Below are 20,120 nucleotides of genomic sequence, written 5' to 3' on the forward strand. Positions count from 1 at the left end.
AAGCATGCGAGGATGATCTTTTATTTAGGTGTGGAAGGTCTCACTGATAAGGGGATATTTGAGCAGAAACTCAAAGAAAACGAAACAACCATCATAGAATACCTGAGGGGAACATATTCCAAAGTAGAGAGATAGCAGGGACAAAGGCCCTGAGGCACTTTGGCTGGAGTTCAGTGATCCATGGGAACACAGAAGTTGTGAGTAAGATTAATGGGAAGGCAGATCACACTGCCTTGTAGACCAGTTGGCCTGTATTCTGATAGGAAGCTACTGGAAATTTTTTAACATGAGAGTGATAGGATCTGACTTAAGGTTTTAAAAAGGATTCCATTGGCTTCTGTATTGAGAGAAGATAGAGAGGATCCAGATATGAATTATTTCAGTGGTCCAGAAGAAAGATGGTAGTTGCTTGGACAAAGTTGTTAACAGGATGTGAGGGAAAACTGTGAGACAAAGATGAGTGCAAGATTTTGTATGAGAGCAACAGGAGAGTGAGTTTAGATAGATAAGAATTCTGAGGGTTAAGTCCTCGGGGACTTCTACATTTAGAGGTTGTGGGGCAGAGAGTCAAATGTCCCAAAAGATAGGGGAAAAAAGTTTTTCGAAATGAAGACAAGTGAAACTGTGTTTAATGCCACTGATCAAGTAAATAAAAACTGAGAATTGACCAGTGAGTATAGAAACATGGATGTTGTTGGGGTCTTTGACAATGGAATTTGGTCAAGTAGAGATGGTAAAATTCTTATTAGAATAGATTCAAGGAAAGATCAAAAGAACCAGCCGGTGTAGCAACCATTTTAAAGCCATGGGCTATAAAGGATAGGAGAAAAATGTGGAGGTAGGCTCCATTGTAAACAGTTTTTATTTTTTATGGGAAAAATTACTGTATATTGTATGCAGATTGAAATCATCCAGCAGAACAAAATCAACTGCCAATAATACAGGTGTAAGAGGGCATAGTTGCTGGAAGGATAGCCTTGAATAGACCAGAAAATGCTCAAAATGGACAGACTGGCATTAACCAGGGATAGAGTTTTGCCAGAAGAATAAAGTAAAGAGGGCAAAAGGAGTTGAGGGTTTATGCAAGGAGCAATTGTCTTTGGTCAGGAGGAGAGTGAGCGGCAGCGAACAGATTGCAAGGTCTATGGATTATGCATCTTCCCATGACACCAGAAAACTACTGGATTTGGGTTGCTAGAGGAAGTGAGTTAGAGAGTGAGGAAGTGGTGGTCAGAGAATGAGAACTTGAAAGTGAGATTTGGGGATGTGGCTCTTGGTAATTATAAAGCCAAAGATGACTGGTTGAGTGGCTGACAGAGGATTGGGGACAAAAAAGAGAGGAGGTCAAGATGCTGAGAACACACAGCATTGGGTAACTGTCTATGTGGGTGTTGAAATCACCAAGAATTATGAGAAAATATCATTAGAAGGAATGACAGTAAGCCAGGAGCTAATATCTTCAAGGAATAAGAGGAAACTTAGTGTAAATGGGAGTGTTTATAAGAAATGTCCTATTAAGTGATGATATTAATAAAATATAATACAAATATCTGTATGTTAATGTACCATTAAATATAGTAATACTTTAAAGCAAACATTGTAATATAAATATCCCTAGGTTAAAATTTTCCACTTATGAAATAATGATGTTTCTGAATGACCAATGGTGATATATAGATCAAATCAGATGGTTAATACCCTCAATCTTTCATTTAAAAACTCTAGTATTTTCTACAGAATTATAATACACTACAGGATCAGCTGAAAATAATTTTTTCCAACATGGATAAATAGATATGATACCTAAGAATGTTTTTTAATCATAGAATATGCATTTATATATTTGGTATATAAATGTACCACCCAGAAATATCCAGCACAGATGTAAAGTATATGAGCAGTATTTTCAATAAATAAAAATGTGATTACTCAAAAAAATTTAATCAAACTAAATTAATTCAATTACTGTTGTCTTGAGTATTTCAAATATAATTTTATTTTTATTTATTAAAAATCCTAAAGAGTACAAACTGTATGATGTTTTAGATGATTTATTAGTGCACTTCAAGGTAACATTATTTCATTAAATCACAGCCCCTTAAATCAGACGATCATGTCAATATTGCTGCAAGTGGACACACACTTCAAATAAAGGAGGCTCAGATATCAGATACTGGACGGTATACTTGTGTAGCATCTAACATTGCAGGTGAAGATGAGTTGGATTTTGATGTGAATATACAAGGTAATAATATGCTTCTTGCATGTAATTCAGCTTATATGATCTTTCAAAACAATGAAGAAGAGATTTGACTTGGTTTATTTTAAATATATTTTTTTCTGCTACCAATAGTAAAAATTCATTATTGAAAACTTAGATTTAAGAAATTGACGAAGAAGAAAATAATCCATCATTCAGGGTTACTTCATTTCCTTCTGATATATTTTTGTGAAGTATACTTCATTTGCAAGTTGAGATCACATGATACAGACTTTTCTATTACATTAGCTTTCCCCTAACATTTTATCATGAAGGTATTTTTTATAGTGTTTACCTGGAAGGCAAGAAAGCATAGTAAAATATATGATTTGAAGAGGTCAGACTTGAAATTAAATGATGATGTAGCTCCTACAGAGTTTTTGAGTTGGGCAAGTTACCAAAGTATTCTAAGCCTTGGTTTCCTTGCTTTTAAAATTAATGCCTTGTAAAATGTGGTGAGTACTAAATAACAAGAAGTATGTAAAACTTGTAGCAAAATATTTACGAAGTGGTACCTGGTATCAATGCTGTTAATACTGTTACTTTTGTGCTTTTATATGTGCTTTTTAAAACGTTTTTTAATTAATTATTTTTATTAACATATAATGTATTGTTTGCCCCGGGGTGCAGGTCTGTGAATCATCAGGCTTACACATTTCACAGCACTCACCATAGCACATACCCTCCCCAATGTCCATAACCCAACCACCCTCTCCAAATCCCTCTCCCCCTAGCAACCCTCAGTTTGTTTTGTGAGATTAAGGGTCTCTTATGTAAAACATTCTTTTTAATAGCTGTGAGTACAGCTTGTAAGTACGGCTTTTTAATAGCTGTAAGTACAACTTTATCAGTTGAGTATTAAAATATATATTTAACAACACTCCTATCGTGGAATGTCTAGGTTGTTTCCAAGTTTTCCCTACTCGTGTAATGCTTCACTGAACATCTTTATACATAAAACTTTTGCACATCTGTGGTTTTTCCTAAGTTGCTAATAATGGAAATTTTAGGTCAAGTGTTAGCTACTCTTTTAAAGATTTTGATGTGCAGAATAATTGCCTTCTAGAGAGTTCATGCTTGTCCCTCAGAAATGTTTGAGAATGCCCTATTGTTTTTACAAATGGAGTTATTAATCTTGATAGCATAACTTCTTTAGCCTTCCTAGAGGCTCAAGACAGATTTGATTGGCTGATGCTCTCTGTTGAGCCTCTGTTCATCCCCTGATCCATGCATATTAGAGTAGGATCACCCCTGAGAACAGACCTCTTCGTCTTCTAAGTGCTAGGGACCAGGGAGTGCAACGCATGAAGATGGCATTTTGCCCTCCATATTTCTTGTTCTTCCACATAAAAACCAGTGCTGACTTCTGTCTACTACCTTTTTCGGTTCAGGGCTAGAGTTGGGAGGTGTATAAGTACTTGAAAATATTTTCACATTGTCTGATTTATTACATTTACTAATGATTCTTGTGAAAATACAGTCGAGATCTTTGTTTAATTAACCCTAGCATTCACATGTGTCTAAAATGTCATATCTTTCCTCCATAGTTCCTCCAAGTTTTCAGAAACTCTGGGAAATAGGAAACATGCTGGATACTGGCAGGAGTGGTGAAGCTAAGGATGTAATCATCAACAATCCAATTTCTCTTTACTGTGAAACAAATGCTGCTCCTCCTCCTACACTGACATGGTACAAAGATGGCCGTCCTCTGACCTCGAGTGATAGAGTGTTGATTCTACCAGGTAAAGATCGCTATGAACAGGGTGAAAATCTGAGTCTCTGCCAAATGTTTCTCCTCATTTATTAGACCAGTTGAATTGATCAGCTTTCTGGCCATGTAATGTAACTGATACAGGCTGCCATATTGTCAGTGGTTTCTGTGTAGCTTCAAGCTAGAAGAGTCTAGGCTAATTTAACAATAGCTGGAATACCTTAGGTAATTTTCAGTTCCATTACAGGATCGTTCTGTCAACTTAAGAAGTCTTTTGGCTGGGCACCTAGGTGGATCTGTTGGTTGAGTGACTGCCTTCCGCTCAGGTCATAATCCTGGAATCCCAGGATCAAGTCCTGCATTGGGCTCCCTGCTCAGCGGGGAGTCTGTTTCTCCCTTTGACCCTTTCCTTCCCTTGTTCTCTCTCACTCTTTCTCTCTCTCTCTCACTCAAATGGATAAATAAAATTAAAAAAAAAAAAAAAAGAAGAATCCTTTGGCTTCCATGAAGCTCAATTTCTCTAATAATGTGATGAGATCATCAATTTGGTTTCCACACATTATTGATAGATTCTAAAATATATTTGTAAAAAGTTACTATTAACTTTATTAAATACATTAATCATAAATCAATAGTTATGATTATTAGTTTCAAATACTTTAGTTGTCACATGGTTTATTGGTAGAAAAGGATGATTAAATTATTGTAGAATCATAATCTTTTCTAGGCTTCTATTTAATTTTAACAAATATCAAATAAGCTTGTCAAAATTTACTAAGTTGTATACCTAAGGTCAGCATATTTCATGATGTGCAGATTTGATATCAACTGAATACAAGATGTCTTGAAAAAAGTTTTTAAAATGTGACTAAATACACATGACAGCTAAATGTTGTGATATGTGATCCAAAATTGGATCTAGGCTCGGGGGAAAATATTTATAAAAGATTCTAATAATAATGAAATTTGAATATGGATTATGAATTCATTAGTAGTTTTGTGTTGGTTTTAAATTTCCTGATTTTGATCACTATACTATAGTTATGTAAGGGATTATTCTTGTCCTTATGAAATACAGATTTATGAATATTTAGGGGTAAAGGGGCACCATGTTTCCAACTTACTCTTAAACAGTTGAGAAAAAATTTTTATATACAAATAAATATGTAAATATATATAAGATAAAACAAGGGATATATATATATATATATATATATATATATATATATAAGAGATAAAACCAGTGGAGTGAAATATAAATAATTGATAAACAGGTGAAAAATTTTTATACAGTTATTGAAACTTTTCTTTGAATTTGAAATTATATCAATATGAAAAATTTTTTAAATATTCAGAGTTATTCTTTTAAAATCATATGTATAATAATATACTTTATATCTTTTGCATCCCTGGCTACTGCTTTCTCAAACCTATACCTGCATCAAGCAATGTTAACTTCTTTTACATGTATTCAAAACTGTAAAATCAAGAAGTCACTGCATAGTAACATTCCCCCATGGAATATGATGAGAGGCATGGAGCAATATTACCCACTTGTGAAAAATCTACACAAGCTATTTATCTCTCAGGAGATCTGATTCATATATTGGACCACTTTTCAATAATGCAGTGTTTGTTATACAAGTGGTATATGGGATTAAAACTGAACTATTAGATGAAATAAGAACCCTGAAAGAAAATGTAAGGAAGTCATTAGACCTGAAAAATTCTTCTCTGTTTATGACCAGTAGGATTTAGAGAAGTAATTATATGGGGATATGTTTTCAGGAGGGCGAGTGTTGCAGATTCCCCGGGCCAAAGTAGAAGATGCGGGTCGGTATATGTGTGTGGCTGTGAACGAAGCAGGAGAAGATTCCCTTCAGTATGACGTTCGTGTACTCTGTGAGTTTTTCTTTTCTTTGTCATGCATTCTTTCACTCAAAGAATTTTTTTCAGGAACCCATGTTTGCAAGATATTGCATTAAGCTCTTTTAAGTTATAAAGATGATCAGAAAGTGATAGTTCTACTGAGGAATTAATCATCTTATGCAAATTGAGAACACGTTAGATAGGACTCTTGAAATATCGGATAACAAACTGGCTTAAACTAAAAAAAAAGCGAATCCATTGACTCATGAACCTAGAGTCCCAGGGTAAGCTGACTACAGTTATACCTGACTTCTGTGGCTCACAGAGGCCAAGCAGACTTAACCTTCCTCTTTCTCTTGGTTTCTTCTCTATTATAAGCATCACTCTCAGGTGGGGGATAACCTGGAATGATGAGTTGGTCCCCAGTGGCTCTTGTCTTACATCCTTCTAATTTCATATCCAAATGAAAGCTTTTCTTAGTATTTACAGCTGAAGTCCTAGATTGGATTTTCATGGCTTTAATTGGCCAAGCATGAACCACAGTTCTATCCCTGAACCAATTATAGAAGCTAAATGGCCTGTTTTAAGGCCTAGTTTCTGTGCCTACGTTTAGACTACGTTGTTCTCTGAATGTATGAACTGCGAGTGGAAGAACTATGGTACCTTTAAGGGGAAAGAGAGGTGATGTTGCTGGAAGCTGAAAGAAATAGCTGCCTCCATTAGAAGAGATTGATCTAGAGAAGTAGCCCTGGGAATATATAGGAACCAATCAGCATGAAAGAGTTTCCAGAGGAAGTTATAAAGTAATACAGAAATATTAGGCACTTATCTCAGAGCATGAGATGACACTGAGGTTTTTATTCTGAGTGATTAAGAAAATGGTGGCAAGAATTAAAAAAAAAAAATAGAAGACCTAGGAAAACATTATTTGCGCAAAAGGAAGTCAATTTTATTCTAGACATGTTGAATTCAACATATTACAAGATACTTAGGGATAATATTGAAGGGGCCATTGAAAATCAGAAACTTAAACACAGGAAAGAGGCTGAACTAAGAATGTAGATTTGTGAGTTATCCACAAATATTCAAGGGCATGAGATTTCCAACAGCAAGAATTATAGATAAAATAGATTAACAAGTTCTTGGAGGGATCATTAACAACTAGGAGAAAGGAAAAGGAAAACAGAGGAGAAACAATCTGAGAAGTTCATGAAAAGCAGTAAACTACGTACTATTCCATGTCAAAGAGTCCAAAGCATGGAAAAAGCTATCAAGAGGCAGATCTAAGGGCGCCTGGGCGGCTCAGTGGGTTAAAGCCTCTGCCTTCAGCTCAGGTCATGATCCCAGAGTCCTGGGATCGAGCCCTGCATCAGGCTCTCCACTTCTCGGGAGCCTGCTTCCTCCTCTCTCTCTGCCTACTTGTGATCTCTGTCTGTCAAATAAATAAATAAAATCTTTAAAAAAAAAAAAAAAGAGGCAGATCTAGTATTGGATGCTAAAGCAAATTTAAGAAAATAAAAACTGAAAATGTCCATTTGGCTTAAAAACTGAGAAATCATTGATAAAATCCAAAAGATCAATTTAGATACTATGGTGTGCTTCAAAGCCACAGGACAAAAAGATAAATCTGGAGAAACTAATCAGAAAGAAAAGGAAACACATATAAAGTACTCTTAAGATATTTTGCAGAGGACAGAAGAGATGGAATAGAGTTTTAGGATAGACAGCTTGTTTGAGGAAACATATTTAATAAAGATTTGAGCTTGCTTACAAATCAAAGAAAATGATCCAATAGAAAGGGACAAATTAAATTTTCAAAGTGCAGGGTGGGGGGAATGGGAGAGATTCAGGAATTCATGGATCCAGGTCTCAGAACAGGTGAAAAATGCAATCAAAGAACCAAGAGGGGTTAATTAGCTTTTCATGGAAATGAATTGCCATTCATCAAAATGGTTAGGAGGGAAATGTGGAAATACATATCACATGTATCTAGTTCTTTTCATTTAGTATAAGAGCAAGACAAACAGTGGTGGGATGGTTGGTCTTGTGAAAAACAGAAAAGTTTAGTGATCACCATCATGGAGGATGTGACAGACAGTCAGCTGTTGAAGTTGGAGCCATTTGGCTGTTTTTCCTTCCTGAAGCCACCCTTTCTTCTACAGCATTCCTAGTAACCAGGAGGGGCAGAGGAAACAAAAATAGTGTGCTCCATCTGGGTGGGGCGGGGTTGTGCCACAAGGTAACCAAGTATATGGTGGAAGTGCTGGACGGTGAAAGACCATAGAATGTGCAGCAAGACAGAGAGTCACTGAAATGACCCCCGTGAGGTCTGGGCAGGGTAAGAGGAAAAGTGATAGAAGGAGGCCAATTGGCTGATTGTAAGTGGGGAAGGAGTAGGAGGGCTAGAGCTGTCAGTGCAAACAAAGAGCAGCTTATGAAGGAAACCTGAAAAGAGGTAGAAGAAAGAAAACATTGGAGTTCAAAAAAATCATATATTTGACAATTATCTATTAATTACTAAACTATGGATGAGGAACCTGTGCTAGGTACTGAGGATACAGCAGTGACTACAGTAGACATGAGTTCTTCTTCAGAGAGCTTATAACTTGCAAAAGAAAGAGGTGTTCATATTGAATGGTCCAAGGTATGGCTGTGTAGGGCTGACTGACATGGAGTAGAGATGAAACTAATCACAGTGCTAACATCACCAAGAATAGTGAACTATCCTAGACAACCTGACTTAATTTGACTTAAGTTTGGAAAGAGTTTAGTTTAGGCCAGAGTAGAAGGATCTGATAAAGAAGCAAGATTATACGGTTTGAGAGGGACTGGGAATCAATGAAATTGAAATGGGACCTAGGGATTGGGTAGTTAAAGGTAGATGTTCCTCCCTTCAGGCCATTTTAATTAAGAGGAAGTTGGAAAGCATGTTAGAGATGAGTTTAGAGAGGTGGAACAAGAAAAATGAACTGGGCCCAAAAATCTGTCTACATTAGGTATGTTTCACAGTGTTTGGTGCTCAGCTCCTACATGCTACTCCACCATTTTCTACTGAGAATCATTCTGAGTGTGTAAGCCAGCTGCTGGGGCATGGCTGCTGGAGGGCAGGTCAGACCAAAGGCTTTGGTGGAGGCCTATACAGGTCAAACCTTGGACCTGTAGACCACCTCCTGTTCCCTCCTAATGGTTCAGTTCCAGGCAGAAGCTGAGCAAAACATTGAATCTTTATGTTCCAACATTTCATTTGATGAGATTTCATGGTATTGAAGTTAGTGATAGGCTCATTTAATCTGAAGTTCAAGTTTATTATCTACTAATCTGCAGTTCAAGTTATATTTTATGTTACCTAGAGTATAGTAAAAATCATATGACCCTGACTGTGAAAATTTGTATCTAAAATAACATTGAAATTCTATTATGTACGTTGTAGCCTTGATTATTTTCTTTACAAACTTCCAATTTAGTTTTCGAAAGACCCAAATACCACAGGACTGCATGTACATTAATATATAGTCTTTGCTGATTGCTAAAGATATGGTACATTTTAAGAGAGTGAAACAGAATAGCTAAGCTTTCCAAATAAAATAAAATGATTATTCACTTTGAAAATGAATTTCTACATTGATAACAGCAGCCAACACATATGTTTCTAGTTTGTGTAAAATTTCCATTTTTTAAAATTTTATGAGTAATGTGTGATTTTTCATAACTGACTAGTCTAACACAAGATAGATATGTACCTGGATTCTATGGTATCGTTTTAAATGAAAATGAATATATGTAGAAAAATCTAGAATGCGACTCCTCAAACATGAGGATACATAAGGCTCTCCTGTTCAAACACAGATTTCTTGGGCCCTCTAGAGATGCCCATTGAGGAGATCTGAGTGGGCCCCAAATTTGCACCTCTATACAAGTTCCCAGGTGATGCTGATACACTGATACTGGGGCTAGGGAAACACATTTAAGTAGCCCAGATAATTCCCTTGCAAATGAGACCAAATCTGTACATTCCAAATATACTCTAAAGATGGGATTTATCTGGCTTGTCTAGATGACCAAATAGACTTAAATATTCATTCATGCAAGTGCTACTTACACATATGCTTGAAAACCCAGAAGACATAGTTCAAGGAACTGAGAGAGAAGCAAGGTCAGATAAATTGGGAAGGGTTAGTGATTGAGCTAAATGGGAATGAAAACTGTAGAAGGGGTTAGTCCAGGCTAGGTAAATCCAAATTCACACAATTTTTATTACCACCCCAATTTATTAGTGTAAAATGTGATTCAACGATCTTGGTTTCGTCTTCATCTTTGCTCCTCTATTATCATCCCATGCTTTTTAAAGATGTTAGAAAAGTAGAATAATTGAGAAAAGACCTTATTTCCTGTCATTATCTCTTTGTTGCAATCATCTATTAGTGCCTCCAGTTATTAAGGGAGCAAATAGTGATCTCCCCGAAGAAGTCACCGTGCTGGTGAATAAGAGCACACTGATGGAGTGTTTATCCAGTGGCAACCCGGCCCCAAGGAGTTCCTGGCAAAAAGATGGGCAACCTTTGCAAGAAGATGGGCATCATAAGTTTCTATCTAATGGAAGAATTCTGCAGGTAAAAGTATAATATCTTATTTTTATTTGGCTTTGTATTTCCTAAGTCGTTTTTTACTTTTAAAAGTAATTTTATTGGTTTATAAGTATTATATTTGTAAAAATAACTAACTGTAAGAATAGAAAATTCTTTATTTTATTCCCCCACCAGAGATGACCACTTTTTTTTTTTAAGTTTTTATTTAAATTCCAGTTAGTTGACAGACAGTGTTATATTAGTTTTAGGTGTGCAATAGAGTGATTCAACACTTCCATACATCAGCCAATGCTCATCACAAGCGCACGCCTTAATCCCCATCATCAGTTTCACCCATCCCCCCACCACCCCTCCTTCTGGTAATCATCAGTTTATTCTCTATAGTTAAGAGTCTGTTTCTTGGTTTGCCTCTGTCTTATTTCTCCTATGATGATTTTTATTGTTTCTTAAATTCCACATATGAGTGAAATCATAGGGCATTTGTCTTTCAGAGGTGACCACTGCTAACATTTCTGTGTGAATTCTTATAAAAATTGTACATTCAACATATGCACACTGAATTTGCCACAAGATGTCCTTTGTGATAAAAGCCACATTATAATTAGTATAATCCTTTCAATTGCATAGTTCTGATGATAAAATCCTAGGTGGCACTGGGTTCACTGCAGATTAAAACTTCCCCTATATTAATAAAGAATTGATAATAAATAATGGAAACCACATAAATATCCTGAATTGTTCACTAATGACCATGTCTCTATTTTTTTCTTAAATATCTTAAGAGAAGACATTTATTTATAGAATAAATTTATAAGAAGACATTTATTTATAGAAATAACACCAACTCTTTTGTTAAGACACAATTTAATAGCTTATTTTTGACCAATAAGTGATATTCTGTGAACCCAAGAATCTAAGCATAACAGATGTGTCCAACACAGGACATGCCTTATGATATGTTCCTGTCTTTAAAAAACACAGACACAGACATACACACACACACACACACACACACACACACACAAGAACCAGCTTTAGCGTCTATAAATAATCTTGAATTCTCAAAGTATATTCTAAACATTGTGATTGTATCTATTTGATGTCATACAAATATTTTTATGTCACCTCTATCAAAATACTTAAATGTTTCTGTGTCTTAGGCCAAAAGATATATAGATGGATAGAAATTCCTGCCTAATAAAAGAAATACAAATGCTATTATTAGCTAATTATTGCTGCATAAAGTACTCCAAGACAATAACCTAAAACAATAAGCATTTATTTAGTTCATAAGTCTTCTAGCTGGCTGGGTAATTCTTCTGGTCTCAAGTGTGTCTGCATGCTGTGAATTGAGTGAGTGGTCCGCTGGTCTTGGCTGGGCTCTTGGCACGTATCCAGGCCTTTGTTGTAATAACTGAGCTGATTTTGACCCCTTGTGATTCTCTTACCTTCTAACAGGCTAGTCCTGGCTTTCTCACATGGTGGTAGCTGAGTTCCAAAAGAGTGAGGAAAGGCACTAGACCTCTTCAGACACACACTGTCTCTTTTCATGGCATTGTGCTGGTCAGAGCCAACCCAAGACCAACATGAATTCTGCATTTTGCTCCCCCTCTGAAATGCAAGGAGCTTCAAAGTCATGTTGCCAGGGGTGTGATAGGGATGAGGAAGAATAATTGGGGAAATTTTTGTAGTCAGCATTTAACAAATATGTTTAAAATTACCTTTTCTGATTGGAAATCTTTGTAAATATTTGACCTGACCAAAAAAAGCTAGCATCAGCACTATTATATTCAGAAATTTCTTTGTCTTGTGTTCAGCTGGTATCAACCAGAAAGAATATGTGTTGTTTAGTCTGAAATGTAATGCTCATTATGAAAAGTTGCTTTATTAAAAATTTCAGTTGGAATTTCTTTATTTTTTCCCCTTAGATTCTAAACACTCAAATAACAGATATCGGCAGGTATGTGTGTGTTGCTGAGAACACAGCTGGAAGTGCCAAAAAATATTTTAACCTCAATGTTCATGGTAAGAGCTCAGTTCCAATAACATTTCTTAGAGCATGCTTGAAAAAACAGGAAAACTGTGTTTTAGATTATGGAGACTTATTTTGTACTTTTAACTTGAACAATGTGTGCAGCCTGCATTTGTTCAATCTCCAGTCTTTCTTTGTATCATGTAGTAGGATTGTGAAGTACAAATCTGCTAGGAAGCCTGTTTTTATATTATTTCAGTTCCTCAGGAGAGAGTAGTTACCGCTACATATCTGAATATGAAAAAAAATCAAAATTTTAAATCCCCCAAATTATGTTTATGTAAAGTTAGAAACAAATATAATTCTTTTACTCATAAAACTTACCCAGTAATCCTGATTGGAACCAGTTTCTGTCCTCAAAGGTAGAATTTGTGTCAAGTTACATCCTCTAGTACCATTAGGTATACTCCCTGGAGAAGAAAAAGTCATCTTTGGAGTTTAATAATTCCTAAAAACTACCACTACACCTAACTCATTCATCAAACTAAGTTCTTGATATATGGCAGACACTGCATGAATCCTAATTTTTTGCTAAAATGCTTTTGAGATACTATTTAGATAAAAGTGGGGAGGAAAAAAGCCATTTGATATCTACCACAAATGACTAGTTTTAGTTTTGTGACACGTGTCTGTTTTGAAAATATTAAATTAGGAATGGGGAACAATCATTATAAAAGATTCCTTTTTCATGTGGGATACACATCCAAAATTCTGGCTCATTTTGGAAATAGCTGAAATATGACATCTCATGAAAAATTTCTCCTTTCCAAAGACTTATTTAGCATCAAGAATATCCTTTTTTTGGTGTGATATGCAGGGAGTATTGGTGCCCAGCAATGTTTGGTCTTTGTGGAACAGACATTTGAAACATTTTTATCTTTGTATTCCCTGTGCTTAGCACAATGAGTAACATGTGATAGTAAAAGAGATTTTGCCTTTTTCATGTTTTGGTTTTGTTTTTGATGTTGTTTTAAGACCTCAGTTGTAATATAATAGAGTGTTACATTAATTGCACTCCTTAGTTCATGTCTCACTATCATGATTGGCCTGAACAAGACCCATCTTTACTTTCATTTATTAAAATATTCATTCATATAATCATTCATTTTTATGCCCATTTCTTATTCCTGTTCCCCCTGTCCTTTCATAGGAAACCATTCAAACGGTATAATATCTTCAAGTCTTTTTAAATGAGTAAGTCTGACCAAACCAGAAGCAGTGTTTTATGAATTCTCAGGAAGAAATACACAAGTGTGATGATCATGAGAGCACACATTCTAATCTGCAAAGTGCAATAGAATAAATGTTGAAAATAAAAGTGTAGATTATTTTTTCTGATTCCCAAAGCAGACTTAATTTTTCCTCTATTATGTGATCAAAAGCCTCAATTTAGGAAGTCTGTAAGTTGCCTTGTATTAGTTTATCTTTATATGTCTCTATCTTCACCCCATCCTGTAACTTTATTATAGATGGTGTAGGGAAATGGTCATTTATTACAGATCTTGGTCTCCCTGAACCCATCTTCAGTCACAGTAGTCGCTAAATAAATATTTGGAGTTTTTTCATATCAGTTCCCTCTTCCTAATGTACAGCAAAAACACCTGTACCTTTCTAGGTAGAAGGAGGAACCACTTGAGTTTACCCTTAAGGACTGGAGTTCAGGAGGGAGTTTCCTCATTCACAGGTTAATGATACCTGGAACTCCCAACTGAGGTCAGGGACCATACTTACATATTAGAAAATTCATTTTGGGGAGAAATAATTTCAGTTGTTTTCACTTGAAATCAAACTGTTCATTATCTCCCATTACAACAGTGCTTGCTTCTTTTGGACTCTGATCTTCAGTCTGCCGGCTGGTGGGTTTTCAGCTCTCTTGTCTTTACTCTCCTTCACGTCTAGCTTAATTTATCACGGTGATGAAGTCCCAGAACCTAAGTCAGGTTCGGTGGGGTGAGGAGGTTCGGAGCCGACGACTAAAGAAAGAATTCTTAAGACGTCATTGGTGCAAAATGGTGGTTTATTAAAGCACGGGGACAGGGCCCGTGGGCAGGCAGAGATGCAGCTGCCGCCCCGGGGTTGTTAGGAGTGGTTGGTTATATACACAGGAGTTGGGTAGGTGAGGACAAAGGGGTGTTCAGAAGGGCTATTGGGGCAAATAATACTATCAGGATATTGAAGGCTTAGTTGTTATCAAGTAAAGACAATTGGGAGTCTCCTGGTGGAATGTTACATTCCTGCTATCAAGCATCCTTGTTAATGAGATTTAGGTTTTAACTTTATTTACTTTTCCTTCTACCTCCACCTCCTTCGGTTTTTTATGGAGGGGAGGGTGACATTAGGGCTTGAGGAACTGAGTTCTGTGTCCCTGGAAATTGGGCTATTGATAAGGTAACTTCTTTGTTGTAATCTTAAGGACATTTGCAAACCAAGGGAGACTCCTGTCTTGTAGGATTGTGATCTCAGCAAGTTAACTATTTATCATTTTATGGCAGTCAGGGGTGCCTGAGGAATGCTACACCTATGGAGGGGAGCGGATGAAGGGGGGGGGGTGCAAGGCGCCAGCTCTTGCTTTGTCCTCAGCCAGCCACCTGCTCCCTCATCAACGGAACAACATTTCCATCACCTCTCTTAGTCTTCTTACTGCTCTTCCTCAGTAAAAGTTCTGCTCTGCCTCTAAAGACACGACATATTGCCCACTCGATCCCTACTAGGTATCAAGTTTTTTTACATATGCATTTTCACTGAATTACCTCAATAATCCCAGGTGTTGGTACCACTTGATACCTCTGTTACATATGGAAAGGCTGAGGACTAGTGAGATTAAGATGCATACTCAAAGTTCCAGATCTTGCAAATACAGTACCAGGATTATAATTTAGACAGGCGGATTCCAGAAGTTTTAACTTAGCTGTTTTGCTGTATTGCTTCTCACTAAATTCCATATCTGACCATACCTGCACCAAGGCGGCTAACCATGGCTGGGGGAACTCGTGTAGTCAGAAACATCAGTGTCATCATAAATTTGTAGGTACCATCTTGAACTCCATACTGTCTGGGGTTCCTCCTCTTGTCCCTAGTGACTCACTGACACCTTCATTCCTCTCCTCAGATGTCAGAATGACTCTGGGGTTCATGGAGTCAGACTACCATAACAAAATGCCAGAGAGTGCACAACTTAAACAACAGAAAAGTATTATTTTACTGTCTGGAGGCTGGGAAGTCCAAAATCAAGGTTCCTGCAGGGTTTGGTTTCTGGTGAAGGCTCTTGCTGGCCAATAATTTCACTCTAGATCCCTGCTCACCTCCTCCTCAAAATTCTCATACCATCTCCTCTCTTTTTTCTTTGAATATGAAATTCTCACTCTTTCTTGGATCCTTTGCAATAGCACTTAAATTTGTCTCTTCCCTTTTTAAACCACAACCAAAAAAGGTCTTCCTAAGACTTAAACTTTCCCTTCAGCTACCTCCCTCACTTTATACCCAATTTCAAAGCAAATTTCTCTACTAACTGTATATATCTAATGTCTGATTTCCTCACTCCCACTCACTCCTTCCACCACTGTGTTCCAAATTTCACTTCCCCATCACCAGTGAATCTGTTCACTGAATTCACCAAATAGCATCCTTTTAAAGTCCAAGAGGCACTTTCTAGACTTTATCTTTCTTTCTTCTGTGCGTTTGACATCTTTACCATGATCGTTTTCAGAAATTCTCTTCCTTTGGCTTTTGTGACTCTACGCCCTTTATTTCTATCTTGCCTTCCCAGCCCCTCATTCCTGATTGACTTTGTTGGGTCTTCCTTCTCTTACTTGATTATTACATTTCAGTTTTTCAAGCTCTAGACTTTGTTCTGTTCCCGCTCACGTCTTAGGTGATCATATGCTGTTAAGTTTTTCTTTATACATTGACAAAACCATTTTAAGAACTGTCAGCTACATTTTACAAATAAAATACACAATAATTCTGTCTTTGAAAATTCTAGTATTCTCTTTCAAGTGGGAAAAAAAACCTGATGGAAATGAGTTTGATAAAGGCATTAGTGAGTTCTAAGACCACTAAATAATTAACTATCATTAACTCAGTGCTTTAGCAGGCTATAGTGGTTGGATTTATATTAATGAATTGAAATATGTATTACTGATAATATCAGATTTCATTTTTAATATATTTACTATTATAGTTCCTCCAAGTGTCATTGGTCCCAACCCTGAAAATCTCACTGTTGTGGTGAACAATTTCATCTCTTTGACCTGTGAGGTCTCTGGTTTTCCACCTCCGGATCTCAGCTGGCTCAAGAACGAACAGCCTATCAAGCTAAATACAAATGCTCTTATTGTGCCTGGTAAGGAACTTATTACTCTTAAATGATGGACAAAACGTTCTCACTTTTCTCAGTACAAATAGCATCAACTTAACTCTCTTTCCAAACTTTTGTCTTACTTCTCTTATGTGTTCACATTGGGAAGTGCTTCTCTTTATCCATTTGGGGCCATTAGGATAAGATTGTATAGCTTTATTTCAGTGGGAATGTTCAGTAGCAAGGTCTGCTTTCAAGAATTATGACATTTAGGAACAAACTGCTTAGTAATTCCTTGAGGAATTACCTTAGTAATACCTTGAGGAATTGATAAACTAGCAAGCAGTGCTTTCATTAGATAAAATCACTGGTTGTTTCAAATTAATCCTAAAGCTCCTTGAGGATAGATAAATAGACCAATAGACCATCACTTCTACACTGTGGGAGATTTAAACCCAGAAAATACTTGTTAACGTATTTTGATTATAGTACAATTACTGTTTGTTCACTAGAACCTGTATCAGATAGTTCTACTCTCTATGTTTGGTTACTGGAGAGAAAAAAATTTATGAGTTTCTTCCTTTATAAGGAAGTAGAATAAATACTGAGATCAATGGAAAAGGGAGGATCAAAGACAATTTAATTCAATTCTTTCATTTTGAATAGGAAATTTTACAGTAAGAGAAAGGGTACATTTTGCTCTTTATCTTATTGATAAAAAAGTTATTAAAATAAGGACACCTGGGCGGCTCAGTTGATTGAGCGTCTGCCTTTGGCTCAGGTCATTCCTGGGATCAAATCCCACATCAGGCTCCCTGCTCGACAGGGAGCCTTCTTCTCCCTTTGCCTGCTCTGCCTGTTCTGCCTGCAGCTCTCTGAGCTTCTGCTCTCTCTCTCTGACAAATAAATAAATAAAACTCTTTAAAAAAAATTTTTTTAAGTTATTAAAACAACCTCCATGTCACTCTTCAATTTGCATTGTATTTGCCCACAGGTGGTCGAACTCTACAGATTATTCGGGCCAAAGTATCTGATGGTGGCGAATACACTTGTATAGCGATCAACCAAGCTGGTGAAAGCAAGAAAAAAGTTTTCCTGACTGTTTATGGTTTGTCTTTACTCTCCTCATAAAACTCTTTCCTTTTTAAACTGGTATTAGATACTTTCTATCAGAGCATCTTAATGAAAAAGACATCCTTTTGTTCTTGTTTCCCTCCCTCAGTGCCCCCAAGCATTAAAGATCATGGCAGTGAATCTCTTTCTGTAGTTACTGTAAGAGAGGGGACCTCAGTGTCCCTGGAGTGTGAGTCAAATGCTGTCCCCCCTCCAGTCATCACCTGGTATAAGAATGGGCAGATGATAACAGAGTCTACTCACTGGGAGATTTTAGCAGATGGACAGATGCTGCACATCCAGAAAGCTGAGGTGCATCTTTTATTCTTTTTTGTGTGTCATAACTTGGTGGGATTATGGAAGAAAGAATTTGTATTTGCATCTTCCCTTTAGTACTGTGAGAAATGAGTTTTATTCAAAAACAGCCTCATCAATGCTATTGACCTTGTTTTTGTTTTTTATATTAAAAAAAAAAAAGCAGGACTGTAGGCGGCGATTAGATTGGGCATTGGAGCATAAAGATGACTGATGATTTAATCTACACTGGAACAGTGTGATTGGTCATCTGTAACTTAATGGACACATACAATAGTATCTTTTTCTTTTAGGTGTCTGACACAGGCCAGTATGTATGTAGAGCTATAAATGTAGCAGGACGGGATGATAAAAATTTCCACCTCAATGTATATGGTGAGCATCTGCCTCTAATACAACTCTTTTTCCCCCAGATATGCAAATGAGAAAGTGTCCTGAATTAGCTTCATGAGGACATGTGATTTTCTTCCGTCTTTTCACAGTGCCACCCACTATCGAAGGGCCTGAAAATGAAGGGGTTGTCGAGACAATTAGCAATCCTGTGACCTTGACCTGTGACGCCACAGGAATCCCACCTCCCACGATAGCATGGTTAAAGAACCACAAGCCCATAGGTAATATAGTTGTGTATCTTTCTCGTTTGTTTTCTTTTTTTTTTTTTTAATTTTTTTTATTTTTTATAAACATCTATTTTTATCCCCAGGGGTACAGGTCTTTTGTTTTCTTTTGCTTTTAACTCACTAGATTAATAAACCAGCACATTTTCAATACTATGCTTTTAGCTGTGTTTAGTCCAAAATGCCTAATGGACTAAAATATAAACTTACAGAATAGACACATAAGATAGTTATTCATTACATAGAGATTTTTTCTTATTTCCTTTTTCAAAGTAGGCTCTCATTTAAAATGAAAGTATAAAGGACCAACTGTTAAGAAACATATTTATTACATAAAATAGGATATATTGGGGCACCTGGGTGGCTGAGTTGTCTGAGTGGCTGACTCCTGATTTAAGCTGATTTAAGCTAAGGTCACGGTCTGAGAGTCCCGAGATTGAGCTGCATGTGGGGCTCCAAGCTCAGCCCTCTCTATTCCTCTGCCCCTCCCCTCACTCGTAGGTACTTGCACACTCTGTCTCTCTCAGACAAGTAAATCTTTTTAAAAAATAGTGTATATTATGACGAATTGTAGAAATGTTAAAAAGACAAGCTTTTTATGTTTTGTTTTGCTTTGTTGTCCCTTCTAGAAAATTCCAACTCACTCGAAGTACATATTTTGTCTGGAGGTAGCAAACTCCAGATCGCTCGGTCTCAGCATTCAGATAGTGGGAACTATACATGCATTGCATCAAATATGGAGGGAAAAGCACAGAAAAATTACATTCTTTCAATTCAAGGTAAGTGGGGTAGGGGGTGGGCCTGGCTGGCTAAGCCAGCAAAGCATGTGACTCTATATCAGGGTTATGAGTTCAGCCCCACCCTGGGCATAGAGCTTACCTAAAAATTTTTTTTTAAATATTATTCTTTTTATAATGTTCAGTTAGCCAATATATATAGTACATCATTAGTTTTTGATGTAGTGTTCAAGGATTCTTTCGCTTTTTTAAACCCTACAAGGTATATGGGGTATACTCTGATCTACCTTCAGTTTCTTTATTCTATCCTATCTATAGTACATAATTAGGCTACATCTAGAGATGATTTATAGGGGCACCTGAGTGGCTCAGTCAGTTAGGCATCTGCCTTCAGCTTGGGTCATAATCCCTGGGTCTGGGGATCTACATCCTCCCTCCCTGAGCAGAGAGCCTATTCTCTCTTTTCCTTTTCCTCCAGCTCTGCTCTCTCTCGCTATCTCCTTCTCTCCCAAATGAATCAATTAAATCTTAGACAAAAAAAAGAGCTCATTTATAACTGATTCAAAATAAATTTGTTTTAGAT

The 20,120-nt window shown here is 36.7% G+C and overlaps 1 protein-coding gene across 3 annotated transcripts in view; it reads left to right on the forward strand.

The window, feature by feature from the left end:
- The window catches only part of HMCN1 (hemicentin 1), a gene marked incomplete at its 5' end in the record, with an annotated part of 468,943 nt that overhangs the window by 357,783 nt on the left and 91,040 nt on the right, over window positions 1-20,120 (forward strand). For all 3 annotated transcript variants that reach the window (XM_082702942.1, XM_082702943.1, XM_082702944.1), the window contains 11 exons: window positions 2,095-2,245; window positions 3,808-4,002; window positions 5,760-5,873; window positions 10,263-10,450; window positions 12,355-12,451; window positions 16,639-16,800; window positions 17,750-17,863; window positions 17,978-18,180; window positions 18,477-18,558; window positions 18,666-18,797; window positions 19,430-19,579. In XM_082702942.1, the coding sequence (XP_082559068.1) occupies window positions 2,095-2,245; window positions 3,808-4,002; window positions 5,760-5,873; window positions 10,263-10,450; window positions 12,355-12,451; window positions 16,639-16,800; window positions 17,750-17,863; window positions 17,978-18,180; window positions 18,477-18,558; window positions 18,666-18,797; window positions 19,430-19,579 (1,588 nt within the window). The remainder of the gene's footprint in view (window positions 1-2,094; window positions 2,246-3,807; window positions 4,003-5,759; window positions 5,874-10,262; window positions 10,451-12,354; window positions 12,452-16,638; window positions 16,801-17,749; window positions 17,864-17,977; window positions 18,181-18,476; window positions 18,559-18,665; window positions 18,798-19,429; window positions 19,580-20,120) is intronic.

This window comes from Mustela nivalis (genome assembly GCF_964662115.1).
Source record: "Mustela nivalis genome assembly, chromosome: 16".
Lineage (NCBI taxonomy): Eukaryota > Metazoa > Chordata > Mammalia > Carnivora > Mustelidae > Mustela > Mustela nivalis.